The 16,251-nt window shown below is 67.0% G+C and overlaps 1 protein-coding gene across 8 annotated transcripts; it reads right to left on the reverse strand.

Annotated features, from left to right (window-relative positions):
• Positions 1–198: 198 nt before the first annotated feature.
• MAP7D1 (MAP7 domain containing 1) lies at positions 199–15,510 on the reverse strand. Of its 8 annotated transcripts, none has more exons than XM_048327221.1 (18): positions 15,427–15,510; positions 8,409–9,068; positions 8,235–8,303; positions 7,417–7,580; positions 6,946–7,060; positions 4,972–5,082; positions 3,409–3,531; positions 3,137–3,279; positions 2,884–3,017; positions 2,442–2,791; positions 2,191–2,365; positions 1,966–2,125; positions 1,593–1,697; positions 1,416–1,469; positions 1,256–1,340; positions 1,054–1,171; positions 791–981; positions 199–717 (listed from the first exon to the last, which is right to left on the reverse strand). In XM_048327221.1, the coding sequence occupies exons 2-18, from the start codon at positions 9,049–9,051 to the stop codon at positions 707–709; spliced, it is 2,751 nt and encodes a 916-aa protein (XP_048183178.1). In that variant the 5' UTR covers positions 9,052–9,068; positions 15,427–15,510; the 3' UTR covers positions 199–706. The 8 variants fall into 8 exon arrangements, with proteins under 8 accessions (XP_048183178.1, XP_048183180.1, XP_048183176.1 ...); XM_048327223.1 differs by lacking the exon at positions 15,427–15,510 and adding an exon at positions 15,271–15,419; XM_048327219.1 differs by lacking the exon at positions 15,427–15,510 and adding an exon at positions 14,907–15,017 and having other exon boundaries at positions 1,256–1,313; positions 2,884–3,014.
• Positions 15,511–16,251: the final 741 nt, after the last annotated feature.

The raw sequence follows: 16,251 nt of genomic DNA on the forward strand, positions 1-16,251 counted from the left end.
TCACGCCCATCGCCGGGACGGAGCTGATGGAGTGGGCAGCGCTGGGGGCTCGGCCGGGCGCGGGGGCGAAGCTGCCCCGCTGCTGTGGGGGCCGGCAGAGCGCCCAGCCCTGTTCTGCCCTGCCCTGCCCTGCCCAGCACCGAGGCGCGGGCACGGACCCGCCCAGTCCCCTCCCCGGACTCAGAGAGGCACGCCGAGGGCATTGTCCACTTTTAATTGTTGTCAAAGGTTGTCTGGATGCATAACACTGTCACAAGGGCACAGAGCAGCGTGGTGCCGGCCGGGCCCGGGGACACCGGACACACGGACATGCGGGGGAATGTGGGGACAGGGAGCTGTGACCCCCACCTCCCCGAGCCCCGCAGAGCATCCCCACGCCCGGCCGGCTCTATTTACAGTATTCACAGACGTTGTACCCAGCGAGTTAAATAACTACATCATTACACCACACGTCTGGGGCGGCTCCGGCAGGCTGCGAGGGTGGGCTGTCAGTCTGATAAGGTGCATATTTAAAATAAAAAACCCAACAAAACGAAATAAAAACGAGAACAAAGAGAGGAGCCAGGCGTCCTTGCCGGGGTCCCACAGCCCCCGGGCGCCCGGGAGGAGCAGCAAGGGTCGTGTTCTGATGACAGCTACGGGTCTGCATGGGCCGCCGCCGGGGTCACGGCACGGGCAGTGGCCCCTGGGAACATCGGCCAGGCCCTCACAGCACCTCTGCGGGTGGGGAGAGCAGTGTGAGCCTGAGGTACGCACAGCGCCGTCCCCCCACACCCCTCCCGCTGCTCACCTGTCACCTGCGGGGGCTTCACCACGGCCTGCTTGAGGAAAGGCTCCTTGTCACCAAAGGGGATGATGCTGCCGGGGCTACCACCGTTGTGGGAGAGATCCCGCAGCTCCTTGGAGCCCTCGGTGCCCGAGAAGCCGTTCTCGTGCTTGCTGGGCTGCACGCCATTCACCAGGGCCGCTGCCTCCTTGGAGCTGCGGGATGGGAGGGCTGGGCTCAGCCCCAGCCCCGCTGCCCCCCGGCACCCCCAGTGTCCCCGTGCTCACCTTGGCTGCAGCCCCTCGCCCACCAAGGCCTTCGTTCCCCCTGGTGTCCCTGCACTTGGGGTCTCTGTCTCCGGGAGCTCCTCTGCCTTCGGGATTGGCCCCAGGTGCTTCTCGCGGCCTGAGGACATGGCAGAACCTGGCTCAGCCATGGCCCAGACCAGACCATGGCTGGGGGAAGTAGGATCCTGGAGTGCCCACACACCTGGGATATCTTCCTGCTCAGCTGCTTTCCCATTCACCACCTTCTTGTCCTCCTTCTTCTGCAGGGACAGGAGAGCTGTGAGGGTCTGCGGGCAGGGGCAGGAGGGCTCTGTAGAGTGCCCCAAGTTCCCTGTGCCCCGGGACAGTTGACAGGCTCCCACCTTGGTGTCTGCTGCATCCGACTTGCGCGTCCTCTTCATGATCTCCTCCAGGCGCTGCAGTCACAGAGGGGCTCACAGAGGGGCCCTGGCCACCCAGATCTGCCCCTGGTGCCAGGCAGGATCCCTTCCAGGGAAAAACCTGCTGTGCCCCTGCCTGGAGGAGCCCCCCACCCTCACCTTCTTCCTCTCCAGCCGCTCCTGCTCCTCACGCTGGAAGTGCTTCTCCCGCTCCAGGCGCTGCCGCTCAGCCTCTTCGCGTGCCCTGGCCTCGGCCTCTTCCTTCTGTGTCACAGCAGAGGGGGAATGGATGAGATGCGACAGGGAGGGATGGGATGGGGCAAGGACCAGGGCAGGGACTGATGGGATGTGCTGCCTGGACAGCTCAGCACAGCCCTGCCCCATGTTCTCTCCTGCCACGCTGGGCCTTGAGGCGCTGGGCTGGTTCTCACCCATTCATCCCCCAGAAGAACATCCCTGCCTTCCCCCTCCATCCCTGCCTTTGTCCCCCCATCCCCTGCAGCCCCTTTCCCCCACACCCTGTCACCCCAACCTGTCTCTGCAGCCGCTCCATCTCCTCTCGCTCTGCTCGGGCTCTCTCCTGGGCCTCTCGTTCCTCCTGCAGCCGCCGCTCCTCCTCCCGTTGCCGTGCCAGGGCCCCCCGCCGGCTCTGCTCCTCGGCCGCCCGCTGCGCCCGCTCCTCCTGCGCCCGCCTGCGGGGAGGGAGCCCTTAGCACGGCAGGAGGCCAGGGCTGGGGGCTAGGGGGATAACACCCACCTCTCCTGCTCCTCCTGCTCCCGGCGCTCCCGTTCCTCCCGCTCCCGCTGCTCCCGGGCCTGGCGTCGCTTCTCTGCCAACAGCCGGGCAGCCTCCTCCCGGTCCGTGGTGCCGGCGGAGGGTCTGGCTGGGGGGCTGGCCGGCACAGGGCTGGGGGCCGTAGGGACTGGGTGTGCTGGGGGAGGCAGGCAGCGTCAGGGCTGCTCTGGCTTCTCCCAGCCTCACGGCTTCCCTGGCCACACTGTACCCACCTGCTGTCGGCTCTGCGGACACCTTGGGGGGCTCAGGAAGGGCCGCGGGTGCCAGACCCCGCTCCTCCTCCATCCTCTCCCGCACCTTCGCCTGGCTCTCCTGCTCCCCCCGCTCCTCCCGGGCCCTGGCCCGCACCTTGGGGGAGGAATGGGCACTTCGAGGCAGGGGTGGCTTGTGGGGAGAGCTGAGGGCCGGGCTGGGGGACGCCGGCCGGGCCTTGGGGGTGGCAGGGGACGAGGGACGGTTCTTGGGGGTGGCAGGGGATGAGGGACGGTTCTTGGGGGTGGCAGGCGACGAGGGACGGTTCTTGGGAATGGCAGGGGATGAGGGACGGTTCTTGGGGCCAGGGCTGCAAACAGAGCAACAGACCGTGTTAGTGGGGCTGGGGCAGCCCCCGGGTGGGGTCAGGGGCTGGGAAGCCTCGGGGTAGGAGGTCCTGACCTGCTGTCAGCCGCAGGCAGGAGCCGGGGCTGTGCTGCCGGCAGTGCCTGCCGCTTCTTGAGGCTGCGCTCACGGGACAGGGCACTGCGCTCCTTGGCGTTGTCCCGATCCTTCTCCTTCTTCTCCTTCTTCTTCTGCCCCGGCCAAGGACAGACAGAAATGGTGTCAGCGCTGGGTGCTGGGCTCGGCCGGAAGCCACGCTGTGTCCCACAGCTGCCCTGGCACCCAGGGTCCCGTGGGAGGTGGCACTCACGGGCGAGGGCTCGGTCCTGCGGCGCGGCGTCACATCAGGGCTGGCAGCGGCCGCCTTCCGGCGCTCCCAGCAGCGGTGTGGCAGGCGGTGGTTGTGGCAGGGGCTGAGGGGGCTGGCAGAGGCTGAGCGGGGACACACAGGCACTGGGAGAGGAGTGACCATGGTCAGGACAGAGCCAGCACCAATTCCAGCTCCCCACTGACTACAGACTCCCTCATCCCGGTTCCCTGCCTGTGCCAGGACCCGGGTGTCCCTGACCCCCGGGGGCTCACCCTGCTCCTTGCCATTCCCAGCCAGCGTCACAGCGCTCCGGCTGCGCGCAAGGAAGGACAGGGTGGGCGTCATCAGCCGGTCCACGATGCTGCTCTCCCACGGGCTCAGCTGCAGGCTCCGGTCTGGGGAGGAACAGGGGCCATTAGTGCGCCACAAACCTTCAGACCCCAGTCCTGCCACCGCTGGGAGGGAGCAGCCATGTGTCTGCAGCAGTACCATGGCGCATGCACAGTTTCAGGAATGCCCAGAGCTTGGACGTGCTGGGGAGGGGTCCCCACGACCCCAGGCAGCTGGAAGGGTCCCCACTGCCTCACACAGCTGAGCAGGATGAAGGGTCATGCGGGCCCAAGCATGCGCGGGCGGCTGGGCACCTGTGCGACGGCGCTGTGGCATGATGACAGTGGGATCCCTGTGTCCTGTGGACACCACAGTCACCGTGTACCAGTGGTGCTGGGTGCCACGCTGATGACAGCAGCCCTTCCACTCTGCCCTCTCCTTGTGCCCAGCAATGGCATCCCTCTGTGCTCCTGCCCTGTGTGACCAAGGCTCTGGCACGTGCCAGCTGCCCCACAGTGTGCCCTCATCCCGCGGGAGCTGTGCTGAATCACCAAGCATGCCCCAGGAGCCAGACCAGGCTCACAGCACTCACGGAACGGCGATGCCCGACCACACAGCTGGCTCAGATGGGCACAGGGCTGCCACCGGCTGCCCTGCAGCACGTGTCACCAAACACCCCACGGCGCATGGGAAGCACCCATGGAGACAGGGCCCCTCTGCCCCTCTCCACTGGGCATCATGCCAGGGGCAGCACCGGCTGCCGGGAGGGGAGAGCACAAAGCCATGGGTGCTGCGGGGGGACAGGATGGCAGGTCTGGCACCGGCCCAGGGAGATGCTGCTCCCACCCGGGCACTGCTGACAGCCCCCAGGTGCCTGTCCCTGGGCTGAGCCCCAGCACAGGGCGGTGGGAGCTGCCTGCGTCACCGCAGCCACCGGCGTCAGCTGCTCTGGCTATTTATACCCATCCGGGAAGGCGCCCATCGCCAGGCAACCCCGAAACACAACAGCAGCCCCGGCACTGGACACATCCCTCTGTTGGACACATCCCTCCGGCATGGCTGCAGCCCTGGGCAGCACTCCCAGGGCCAGGACGACCTTGCAGCACCATGGCCACAGAGCTCTGTGGCACCCAGCCCCAGGAGCCTGTGGGGACACCGGCACTGTGCCCAGCCCCAGCAGGGCCAGTGACAGGCAGCCCCTCTGTGGGTGCACCGGCACCCACTGGAGCTGCCCTGAAGCAGGGAGCCAGGCTCCCATCCCCGTCCTGGCGCCCCACGGGGCTGCCACCACCCAGCCATTCCTCCTCCTCTTCTTTCTTCTCCTCCCAGCCCACACAGCCTCAAGGAGCCACCGGCCGGTTCCAGCCTCCTCCCGCAAACAGCAAACGGCTTCTCCTCTCTCCGCGGACACCTGGGGATGGGGGACCCTGGCCTCGGGGGTCCCCAGCGCTGGGCGGGGGCCGGGCTGTGCCCCCTGCGCTGGGGCAAACGCAAAGGGCTCTTACTTCTACTGGGAGAGTTCCAGAGGGTGGCGGAGGATTTGGAGAGCCGCTTGTTGATTATAGAGTCGACGTGTTTGGGGAGGTTTACAGCGGACACCGAGCACCGGCTCGCACCTGGAGGAGGGAAAAGACACAAGGGCATTAAGGTCCCGGGGCCGGGGCCAGGCCCCCCACATGCAGCATGCACGGCCGTGCCAGGGCACTGGGGCGGAAGTGGAAGGACCAGGGGAGATGCTGGAGTCCGGGGACACAGCATAGAATGGGGTAGGAGATGCTAGAATCCAGGGATATGGCACAGACTGGGGCAGGAGATGCTGGAGTCCAGGGACACAGCATAGAACGGGGTAGGAGATGCTAGAATCCAGGGATATGGCACAGACTGGGGCAGGAGATGCTGGAATCCAGGAACATGACATAGAATGAGACAGGAGATGCTGGAGTCTGGGGACATGGCACAGACTGGGACAGGAGATGCTGGAATCCAGTGACATGGCACAGACTGGGGCAGGAGATGCTGGACTCTGGGACACAGCAGAGAGTGGGGTCAGAGGAGATACTGCCATCTGGGGACACAACACACAGCACTGGCATTCAGTATGGCAGTGTCTGAACCCTGCAGGGTCATGCTGGGGTCATGCAGGGATCTCATCCTCAGAGAGCCAGGGCGGCTCCCAGGCCCCGCTACAACAGTCTTCCCAAACACAGTCCTGGGAATCGGGAGTGGGTGGCCGGGGACCTCGGCAGCACCAGGCGAGCATCCACCCTGGGGGAGCAGGGTGAGGGCAGCAGGTCCAGACAGACACGAGACAACATCATACCAGTGCTGGGTCACTACGGCACTGCCAGGACAGTGCTGGTGGCTGGCAGCACCTCCACAAGTAGCTGGGATCTCCCCACCCTGGCCGGGCTCCTCTGGACAAAACAGTCAGGGAAGCTCAGGGGCGGTGGAGGCGGGAGATGGTGAGTGACAGCTGGCAGCAGCTCCAGCGGCACATCCCAATGGGAGGTGGCAGGGGAAGGTGTCCCCTTGCCAGACCCTGCCAGGTGCTGCACCACAGACACAAGGGGCTGCCCCCGAGTGTGCCATGAGCCACAGTGGCACACACAGCACCGAGACAGGTGTACTCAGAACATGAAGCCTGTACGCACAGCCCAGCCAGGTACAGCCGGGCACGCAACACCTGCACACACATGGCACTGGGCACACCGTGCCAGTACGCGCAACCTGGCACACAACACCTGTACACAGCCCGGTCAGGTACAGCCAGGAACACAACACCTGTACACAGTCTGGCCAGCTACAGCCGGGGCCACAACAGCTGCCCCATGGCACATGAAGGCCAGACAGTTCCCAAATACACAGCGCTCCCCTCTATGTCACCATCCATACCAGAGAGTGCTAGCACCTGCCAGCACAGCACAGCACAGCAGTCAGGGGACAGTGGAGACATGTCCAAGTGCTGAATCGTGCAGGGTGTCCCTGAGAAGCCCCCAAGGAGCAGGACCAGCTTCTGCAGCCACATATACAGCCACGGTCACCCCCACACTGGACCTGGAGGGGCCAAACACTGCCCCCACCCAGCTGGGGAACAAGGGGACACGCCGCAGCACAGACCCCAACCAGAGCTCGCAGAGGCCTTATGCAGCTCCACAGCCCCTGGGGCCAGGGGCTCTTCATGGCTGCTGGAGACCTGGCAGCATGGCCATGGCATGCTGAGGCAGCCAGGGCTGTCCCCACGCAGGTCCCTGAGTGGAACAGGGACTGTGACACACAGCCTCCAGCTTACACATAGCCCCACAGGAGCAGGGAACAGCCACAGCACCCCATCAGTCCCCAGCACAGCCCAGAGTGATGGCAGCATGACCCCACCAAGTGGGGCTGAGCTGGGTTTGAGGGTTGGCAGAGAGATGCCCAGCTGCCCTCACTGCCGTCAGAGCCACAGGGTCCCAGGTGCCTGTGCCCCGCCCGGCACTCACCGTCCTTGTGCGCAGGGGAGCCGTGGTGCAGGGCCCCAGCCCAGGACCACCGCTGCTGCCGGATCTCTGCCCACGTCTTCTTGACCGACCGCTGGATTGCTGCCTCATAGCGCTCCTGCCCGAGGGAGAGGGACAGGCTGAGCCCGGTGGCTGCAGGAGTGGGGCTGGGGCCAGCCAGAGCCTCCCAGCATGAGGCCATTGCAGCAATGGGGATGCTTGGTGCTTGGAGGGAGACAGGACGGTGATGCCTGCCCTGGCCAGGGCACACGTGCCAAGGAGCTGGGCACGGTGCAAGCTCTGCACCATGAAGGAGGGGCAGCAGAGGATGGGCACAGTGGGCAGCTCCCGAAGGGCTCATGAAGCATCTCCTGAAAGGACTGATGGAGCCATGAGGACTCCTCAGGGACTGCAATCCATGTGCTGCCCCAGCCCTCTGTCCACTGCACCCATGATACCCATCCCCATCCCCACCTTATTCTTCTCCAGCTTCTGCCTCTGCCGCTCCTCCAGGACCGCCCGGCGCTTCTCCGCTCGCAGCCGCTGCTCCTCCAGCCGCTTGCGCCGCTCCTCCAGCTGCTTCTCCCGCAGCAGTCGGGCCTTCTCCTCCTTCTCCAGCCATAGCACCCGCTTGGCAGCTGTGGGGGGCAGCGGGATCGCACCGGAGGCACAGCCTTGGGCAGCCCCGTGATGGGACCGCATGCCCATGCCGGTGGTGTGGGGCCACAGGCTGGCTGCGGCCAGGGCACGCGGCCGGGCTTGCGGGGCAGGCAGCATCACGGCCGGCTGGCCGGCCGGCGAGGGAGGGGTTTGGGCCAGGACAAAAGGGAGGCCGGGAGCCCGCCAGGAGCCCGCCGAGCCGCGCGGTGAACAATGGGGGAATGAGGGTGGAAAGAGCGCAGGGACAAGGAGGCCCCATGCGCGACGCAGGGGCCCCACTCGCCCGCTGCCCCCAGCCACTGTGGGGCTGCCTGGGGCTGCCTGCACATGACAGAGCTGGGCACCAGGCTGGTGGCACCTGCACAGACCCGGGGAATATCCAGAGCAGGGAGCAACAGTGTGTTGGTGGGTCAGTGGCCTGCCTGGGGGTCAGTGGTGTGCCGGGGGGTCAGTGGTGTGCCCAGGGGTCAGCAGTGTGCTGGGGAATCAGTGGTGTGCCTGGTGGGCAAAGCTGCCAGCACCACCGTGTCCGCCTGGGCTCAGCTCATCACAGCTAATGGGATTGCCCATGACCCAGCAAAGCTCCTTAGTCCCTGCCTCCCCCCCATCCACTTTCCCTCCCAGCCCCATACCCAGGTACTTGGCCCGTTCCTCACGCCGCTCTTTTGCCTGCTTGTGCCTTGCCTGGGCTTTCTGGGCATCTGCAGAGGGGAAACACTGTCAGGGTAGCACCCAGCTCCACCAGGCATCCAGTGGTGCTCACAGGGTGCAGCATCACTGGAGCACCACAACCTCCTGGCACCCACCTTGCTTGGGTCGGGGGCTGGCAGCAGGAGACGGTGAGGGGCGGTTGCTGCGGGGGGTCACATCTTTCGAGGGCCCGGCTGCGGCACCCAGGGAGCTCCTGGCATCAGGAGGAGCCCCTTCAGCGGCAGCTGGGGCTGGGGGCTGGCTCCCGTGGGGCGGTGTCTCTGCCGAGCAAGGGGCGGCAGCGTGGACGGGGACAGGCTGGCCAGTGGCATGGGGCAGTGCCTCTTCTTTGGGGTGCTCTGTCCCAGGGGGCTTGGGGGGCCCGGGGGGGGACCAGTCGCACTGGGGGGGGACACTCTGTGCTGAGGGAACCAGAGTTGCAGGGCTGGGAGGTACAGGCTGTCCTGACAGTGCTGCAGTTGGAGGGCTGGGTCGGTCACGCTGAGGGGGGCTGCTCTCAGAGGGGGGCATCACAGCCGGGGGGCAGCCGGGCCGCCGCGAGGGGGGCATGGCTGCAGGGACGGGCGAGACAATCTTTTCAGAGGGGGGGATGGCTGCAGGGATGGGTGGGACGGTCTTTTCCGAGGGGATGACATCTGGAGGGCCGCGTCGGTCACGCTGAGGGGGGCTGCGGTCTCCCTGCAGGGCATCCCCAGGTGAAGGGGGCAGTGCGGAGGGTGGGGGGATGCTGTCTCCCATCGGGGATGGTGGCTTCCCTGCAAGAGGAGCAGAGCAGAACACGCGGTCACTAAACTGGGCAGCCCCATCCCCCCAAAACACAGCCCTCAGAGGGGCACAGCCCTGTCCCCCCCAAACACAGCCCTCAGGAGCAAGGCCGGGGAGGGCAGTGGGATCCCACCTCAGCCCTGCTGCTGCTGCCCCGATCCTGGGGGGCACCCGCGGCGGGTGCCAGGCGCTGGGCACACAATGCACAGAGGGACAGCCGGGCTCCGCCAGGCACTGCCACCACAAAGCTGCCCTTCATCCCCTGGCAGCTGCCGCCTGGCCCTGCCGTGGGGGGACACGGGGCCAGAGACCCTCCCATGGGCACAGGGACCCCACATTCCCCTGCAGCTCTCCCCGGGGGGACGAGGACGTCGAGCGCTTCCGCGGCACAGACAGCTCAGCCGGAGGCAGGATGGGCGCGGGCCGTGGCGTCACCGTGACAGCCCACGGCCCCCATCGAGCCACGGACCCGCAGCCATGAACTCATGGCCCAGGAATGCACACGAGGCCGCCAGACAGAGCCCCCTCCCCGCGTGGGGCCGGCCGTGGGGCAGCCCGGGGGATCACCCCCGTTCTGGATGCCCCCCAGGCAACCCGAGGGAGCCCTGAGCACACCCCAACACGGTGCCAGCGCCTGGCAATGCCACAGCACGTGCCCTCTGTAGAAGTGGTGACGGAAGTGTCTGCAGTGACAACAGTGGTGGTGACTCCCCCGGCCCCCATTATCAGCCCTTTGCAAACAAACCCTTCAGTACTTGCCAGGATCCCAACTCCAACCCCCACGCAGCGGCGGCACCAACACTCCTGGCCGGAATGATGCCAGAGCCATCCCAGGACACACCGCTCCAGCCCGCTGGGCACCACTGCAGAGCGAGCCCCCAGCTGCAGGGGGGATGGCAGAACCCCAGCGAGCAGCACCCACCACCAGCTGATGTCACGCGCCGGCTCAGCCGTGTTTGCAGAGCTCTCCACAACCCTCAGCGAGGGGCAAAGTGTGGGCTCTGCAAACACAGCCGGCGCCGCTCCTCACCCACCCCATGGCTTCTTACCCATCCCATGCTGGAGCACTCCAAGCCAGGGTCAGCCCAGGCTACCCAGAGAGGCATTGCCAGCCCCCTGCACTGACAGCATGGGCACACCCCAGGTCTCCTGGTCCCCTGGTCCCCAGAGAGGGGCTGGGGGTGCTGCTGCAGCCCCCAAGGCCAGGACTGTGTTAACAGGGTTCCTCCACCCTGGACTCTGTGAGGACACAGCCAGCCCGGGACACAGCCAGCCCTGGCCGCCCCGCCGACCTTCCGGGTATTTTCTGCCGCAGGAAGCCGGCCCATCCCCTGGCCCTGATCCTGCACATCCCATGTCCCCAGCACTGCACCCTGCAAGGCAGCCAGCGGTCTGATGAGGGGCTGGGACTGGGGGGTCCCCTGCTCTGTCCCCCCAGGGCTGCCCCAGATGGGCATCCATAGGCAGCAGGGCTTGGCAGCTCCCAGGTGCCAGGTCCCAGGATGGCACCTGCAGTGTCACCACGTGTGTGCCAGTTGGGAGGGGTGACCCTGGGACCACTGTGGTGGCACAGCCAAGTGCTGCCCAGAGGGCTGAGCGAAAGCATCAAGGCCAGGCTGATCCCCTGAGCAGATGGAAATACCTCAGAGAGCCCTGGACATGTGGGGAGCACTGGCAGGGGACAGTGGGTGCCTCCTGCCACCCCACACAGCCAGGCACAGAGCCCTGGGCAGGATCTGCCCTGCCCCACTGGCCAGAGAGACAACAACACCTGTGGCCAGGGCAGGGCTGTGGGCACGGCCAAGACCTCCAGGCCCAGCCAAGACCCCCAACGTGGGGCAGGGCCAGCCCTGCCGCCATCTGTCCCTGTCGCTGCTCCAGCACGGCAGCTGCCCTGAAACCCAACGCTGCCTGCGCCCAAGCGGCGCGGGCGTCCCCTCTCCCCCAGCCAGGGCATTCCACAAGGATTAGCTCTGGTTCCCCCAGACACACAAGCACGGCTGCCCCGCAGCACCCAGCCCGGGCGAGCCTGCATGGCACCGGCCCCACTGCTGCCACCGGGACGGTGCCGTGCCCAGCACAGGGCGAGGTGCTGCCCTCAACGCCGCATCACCCAGCTCATCCTGCTCCTCCTATGGGTCCCTTTGGCACTGGTGCCTGTGCCACCGAGCACCAGCGGCACCTCCAGCCCGGCAGTGCCCGGCACAGCACAGTTCCTCGACCAGCACATGGCAAGGGATGCTCAGCCAGGCGGAGGCAGATCCCCGGTGCCGTGAAGCGAGAGCACATCGAGGCCCACGGGCACTGCTCGGACCAGCGGCCCTCATTAACTGTCTGCCGTACACCCCTGCAGGGCACTGCCCATAAGATCAGGGGGGCACCCTCCTGATGTCACCTCAGCTCCCCCCAGCTCCGTATCCTTGTGTTTCCGCTCCACAGCTCCTCGTGCAGCGCCCAGCAGGGCAGGGGTCATCAGCCAGGGCCCACCCCTGCCCCAAGGGCCAGGAGAGCAGGGCTGGTGGTGCAGTGGAGGTCATCGGTGACCACTGCTAAACCACCCAAAGGTGCTGGTGTCACAGCGCCCAGCCACCCTGGCCATTGCACCAGTCCCTGCTGTGCCAAGGACAAGACCTTGAGGCCAGCCCCAAGAGCCACTGCTGGCCCTGCAGGGCTGCTCCCCACAGCCCGTGGGGACATCCATGTGCACAATACACCCTTGGGCCCTTCCTGGTGCAGTTGTGCCCAGCTGCCTCCCCCGCCTTGACAGCAGCCCCACGGGAATGAGTCCCTGGGTCTCTTGTCCCAGCAGGTCCTGGTGCAGAGCAGGAAATCAGCCGTGGCTCCAGGGCAGGGATTGCTCTGTGGGTGCTGGTGGCCACTCTGAGGCCACCAGAGCACTGTGGGATGCACCGGGATGCTTCAAGCCCTGGAGGTGCTCCAAGCCCCAGTGCTGCCCCTGATCCCACCCCCGCCTCAACATTCAGATGTGCCTTGGAGCTCAGCCCTGCCCTGTCCCACCCAGCTCCTGGGATTCCCCTGTGCTGCAGCAACACTCACACCTGGATGACAGGGACAGTGAGCAAGCGCTCCTGACACATCCCTGGCACGTCCACAGCACATTCCCAACACGTCCCCACTGTGTCCTGTCTGCAGGCACAGCACTGACACGCACCCTCAGTGACAGCTCACATGCCTGGGCAGGGAGCCATGGGCAATGCCAGCAGCCCCCACCTCGGGGGTGGCCAGTGCCACCCTGGCAGCCGCCATCAGCAATGACACCCTGCCTAGAATGGGGACAGCCACCTGCAGCCTGTCCCCAGGCACACGGGCACTGTCACCCATGGCTGGCTCCTCTCCCCGCCAGCTTGGAGCCAGTGAAACACAGCTGGCAGCTGGCTGGGCTTCAGCCCACGGTGCCCCACCACTGCCCACAGCCCCGCTTTGGGGGACAGGCCTCCGGGGACAGGCTGGAGCAGGCAGGAGGGGGCAGGCAGCAGGGCCCCTGGGAGGACATAACCAGGTGCCAGGCAGGAGAAAGAGGCATATCCAGCCCTCTTTCCCAGGGCTCGTGTCCTGCCAAGGCTCTGGGATAGGCATATGGGGGGCAGCCATGGGGGAACTGCACCAGCCCCTGGGCCAGGTCAGAGATCATTGAGCTCCCGCAGCACTTCCGAGCCAGCAGTGACATGCCGAGCTGGAGAGCAACAAGGGGAACTTGGGATCTCGTGGTGAGAGTGAGGCCAGAGCCAGGGGGTTTCCAGGGTTTAAAACACAGGCAGAGGAAAGAGCTGGAGCTGCTGCTGGCCCCAGCACCCCCAAAGCAAACTGTGGCTGTGGTCACAGCGCAACCCCAAACAGCCCGAGGGCAGGGGCAGGAACACCTGCCCACCATCCATCTGGCACGCTGGCAGTGGCGACAGGAGGTGCCCTCGTCCTTGGGGCGACCCATGTGGCGGTCCACCAGTGCCCAGGGCAGCCAGCCCAGCCACGCTCCTGAAAACCTGTCTGCTAGCATCATGCTGGGAAACAGAAACCTGGCTGGAAGGCAGGGCATGGGGCTCTGCACCTGCCAGCATCCAGCCCCTTGGGGAGCAGGTCAGTATCCCCAAAAAACAGGTCCTGTGCCTCACAACATGGATGTGGCACCTACCAGGGCTGGGGCCATGCAGGATCCAGGTCCATTCCCAGCAGGCTGCCTGTGGGGCTGCCCAACCCTGCCCAGAGCCCTCCAAGGAGAGAGAGCTGTGCTAACTATTTTGGACATGGCACCACGGGACTGTCACATCACCACTCTGCACGTCGCATCACGTTGCTCTGACGGTTTCACAGCAGCAGCTCCCGCACTGGGAGAACTCCCGAGCTGCTGCTCCCAAACACAGGCACTGGCGGGCAACCAGCTCACCCTCCCTCTCCACCGTGCCAAGGTAGAAGGGCTGGAGAAGCTGGGAGAAACCTGGATACAAACAGACCTCTACCTGCTCCCTGCCTTGGCCCTTGTCCCTCTGTCCACTGCATCCCTCTGCCCACCTGGGCAGCTCCCCAGGTCACACCCTGCCCTGGCTGCCCTTCACGAGTTTCTGGCCTCCGGTGCCACTGGCTGCCCCACACCATGGTGGGTCCTGGCCCCTAGACTGAAATCCCATCCCTGCTGGTGGATCCAACCCGCTCTAGGCAGCAAGACAGGGAGCAGCCCACGCTGCCCGGTCATGCAGGTCACCTACATGGGACAGGTCAGGGATGGACCCTGAAGGAGGACATGGTGCAAAGCTGCCCGCGCTCCTTCATCACCATTCTGTGCTCACAGTAGAGCAGCCAATGACCCACCCAGGTGTGCGGGGAGCCCAGGGTAGGCGGGAGCAGCCAGCCCTGGTCCCCGGGCAGCGACAGCATCGAGTGGGCAGGCCACGGCGGGCGGGAAGGCGGCGCAGGCAGAGAGCGGGACTCAGACAACATGTCTGGCGCAGGACGCGTCGTTCGGGCAGTGATGCCAGGACCCGCGGCCGGTTGGTGCAGGAGCCACCGGTTTTCAGCACCGCCGGGAGCCGCAGCCATCCCTCCCTCTCCGCGGGCCCGGGCCGTGGGCGATGGAGCACTGGGGCCGAGGGGGAGGGGAGCCGCCTCTCCTCTTCCTCCCGCGGTGGGAAGCGGCTTCGCCGCGGAGCTCTGCTTAGTCACAGCAAGCACTGCGCTGGAGCCCCGGGAGGCAGCGCCAACCCCGGCCCCGGCCCCGAGCACGGCCCCGCCGCCGCCGCCCTCCCCGGTTCATCCCGGGGCAGCGGGACCGGCCCTGCCGGGACGAGCCGCGAGTCCACGCGGCGGGGCGGGGGCGGCCCCGGGCGGGGGGCAGCGGGTGCCTCCCACAGGGGGCATCGCCCACCGGCCGGCGGGGACGAGCCGGGGCAGCGCCGGCGCCGCCACCCTCGGGGCTCCCCAAGGGCAGTCTCCTTGCACCCCCCACGGCGGCGGGGCCGGGGCCGCTACGGCCCTCCCCAAGATGGAAGGGCCGTGCCCGGGCTTTGTCCCTCCCGGGAAGCCGCCCCGGCCCCGGCAGCGCGTTTGCCCCCCCCCTCCCCCCCCGGCTCCTCCACCGCCTCTCCGGGCCGCCGCCCCGCTCCGCTCCGCCGCATTCCGCGGACCCGGCCGCCGCATCTCCGCCGGCACCGCCGGCCGCATCCCGCACCCCCCGGCAGACCCCGCACCCCCGGGCCCCATCCCGCAGCCCCTCGGCCGCATCCCGCACCCCGACTCCGTGCGGCCCCGCCTCAAGGGAGGGGGCCCGGGCGCCCCCCGGAGCGGGTACCGGCCCCGGTGCCGCCGCGGATCCTTACCGAGGGGCTGGGGCTGGGGCCGGGGCTGCGGCTCCCGCCCGGCGCAGCTCCGCTCCATGGCGCGGCAGGCGCAGGGGCTGGCCCAGCCCCGCTCCCCCCGGCCCGCGGGGGAGGACGCTCAGCGCTCCCCGCCCCGGCCCCGCGGCTCCGGCCGGGGGGAGCGGCCGGGGGATGCTCCGCCTCGCCCCGGCTCCAGACGCGGCCCCGCAGCCCCGACCCGGCGCCGCTCCTCCCGCAGCCGCGGCTGGGACCCCGCGTCCGTCACCCGCTGCCTGCCCCCGCAGTGCTCAGCATCCCCCAGCTTTGCTCGGCCGCTCGCCCGCCTCCAGCCCCTGCTCTCCCAGATTTTGGGGCTCGCACACACATTTTACGATGCTCCAGTCACCCGCGAAGCGCTGGCTCCGCAGCAAAAACGCCCCGCCCCGAGCAGCACCTCGATGCACAGCCAGCGCCACCCGGACGAGCTGCCCCAGCCTCAGGCACCCCAAAAAGACACCGGTTTCCCATTTCCGAGCCCCACCTCAGCTGTTCGAGAGGCCTTGGAGCTGCTTCTCCCCCACTCCCCGTCACACGTGAGCCTTAGTCACCGCCAGCAGCCGCCCCCGCTCGCGGGGCTCCCCCACCGCATCCCACCCTGCCCCGGTAACCGGCAGACAGCAGAGGCCTCTCCCTCTCCCCGGGCAGGAGCAGCTGCCCCGGCTCGGCCCGGCTCAGGGCTGAAAACCCTCTCGGCCCTGCAAGGACGGGAGTGTAGCGGCACGGCCAGGGTAGGGGACTAGTGGGCAGGACCAGCAGTGGGAGGAACACGGCTCCAGGCTCTTCAGGGGCACCAGGAGCCAGGGACACGTCCTTGTCCACCACGGGGCCAGACTGCTCCAGGCATCCCGCAGAGTGCCCGGCTCTGGGTGTGTATATGAGCAAAGTTAGTTTTCTGCGGGCAGCACCCATCACAGATGCCTGTTTTGGGGATGATGTCACCACAGGCCAGAAGATCCCCTGGCACTCATTCTCCCTCACCTACCAGGCAAACAGGTTTACCGAAATCCCAGCCCTTTCCTTTGGAAGTGCATTCCCCTGACTCAAGGATGGGGAGTTCCTCAGTGGATGGGGTGGCCCCACTCTGTGATGCTGCAGGGGTAGCCCTACACCCAAATCACCCTAAAATCATTACCCTCCTACAGCCTCCAGGCCGGCACCCTCTCACCTGGCTCAGACAGAGCAGAGGCTTCCCAAAACTCCCAGAGCCTCACCTGCCAGCTGACTTCCCACCAGGGAATGCTGCATGGCCAAGCCTCAGCTCTGGGAGCTGGGTACCCCAGGAGGATGGCAGGGAGTGCAAAGTCCC

This window comes from Corvus hawaiiensis, chromosome 23, assembly GCF_020740725.1.
Source record: "Corvus hawaiiensis isolate bCorHaw1 chromosome 23, bCorHaw1.pri.cur, whole genome shotgun sequence".
NCBI classification, from domain to species: Eukaryota; Metazoa; Chordata; class Aves; order Passeriformes; family Corvidae; genus Corvus; species Corvus hawaiiensis.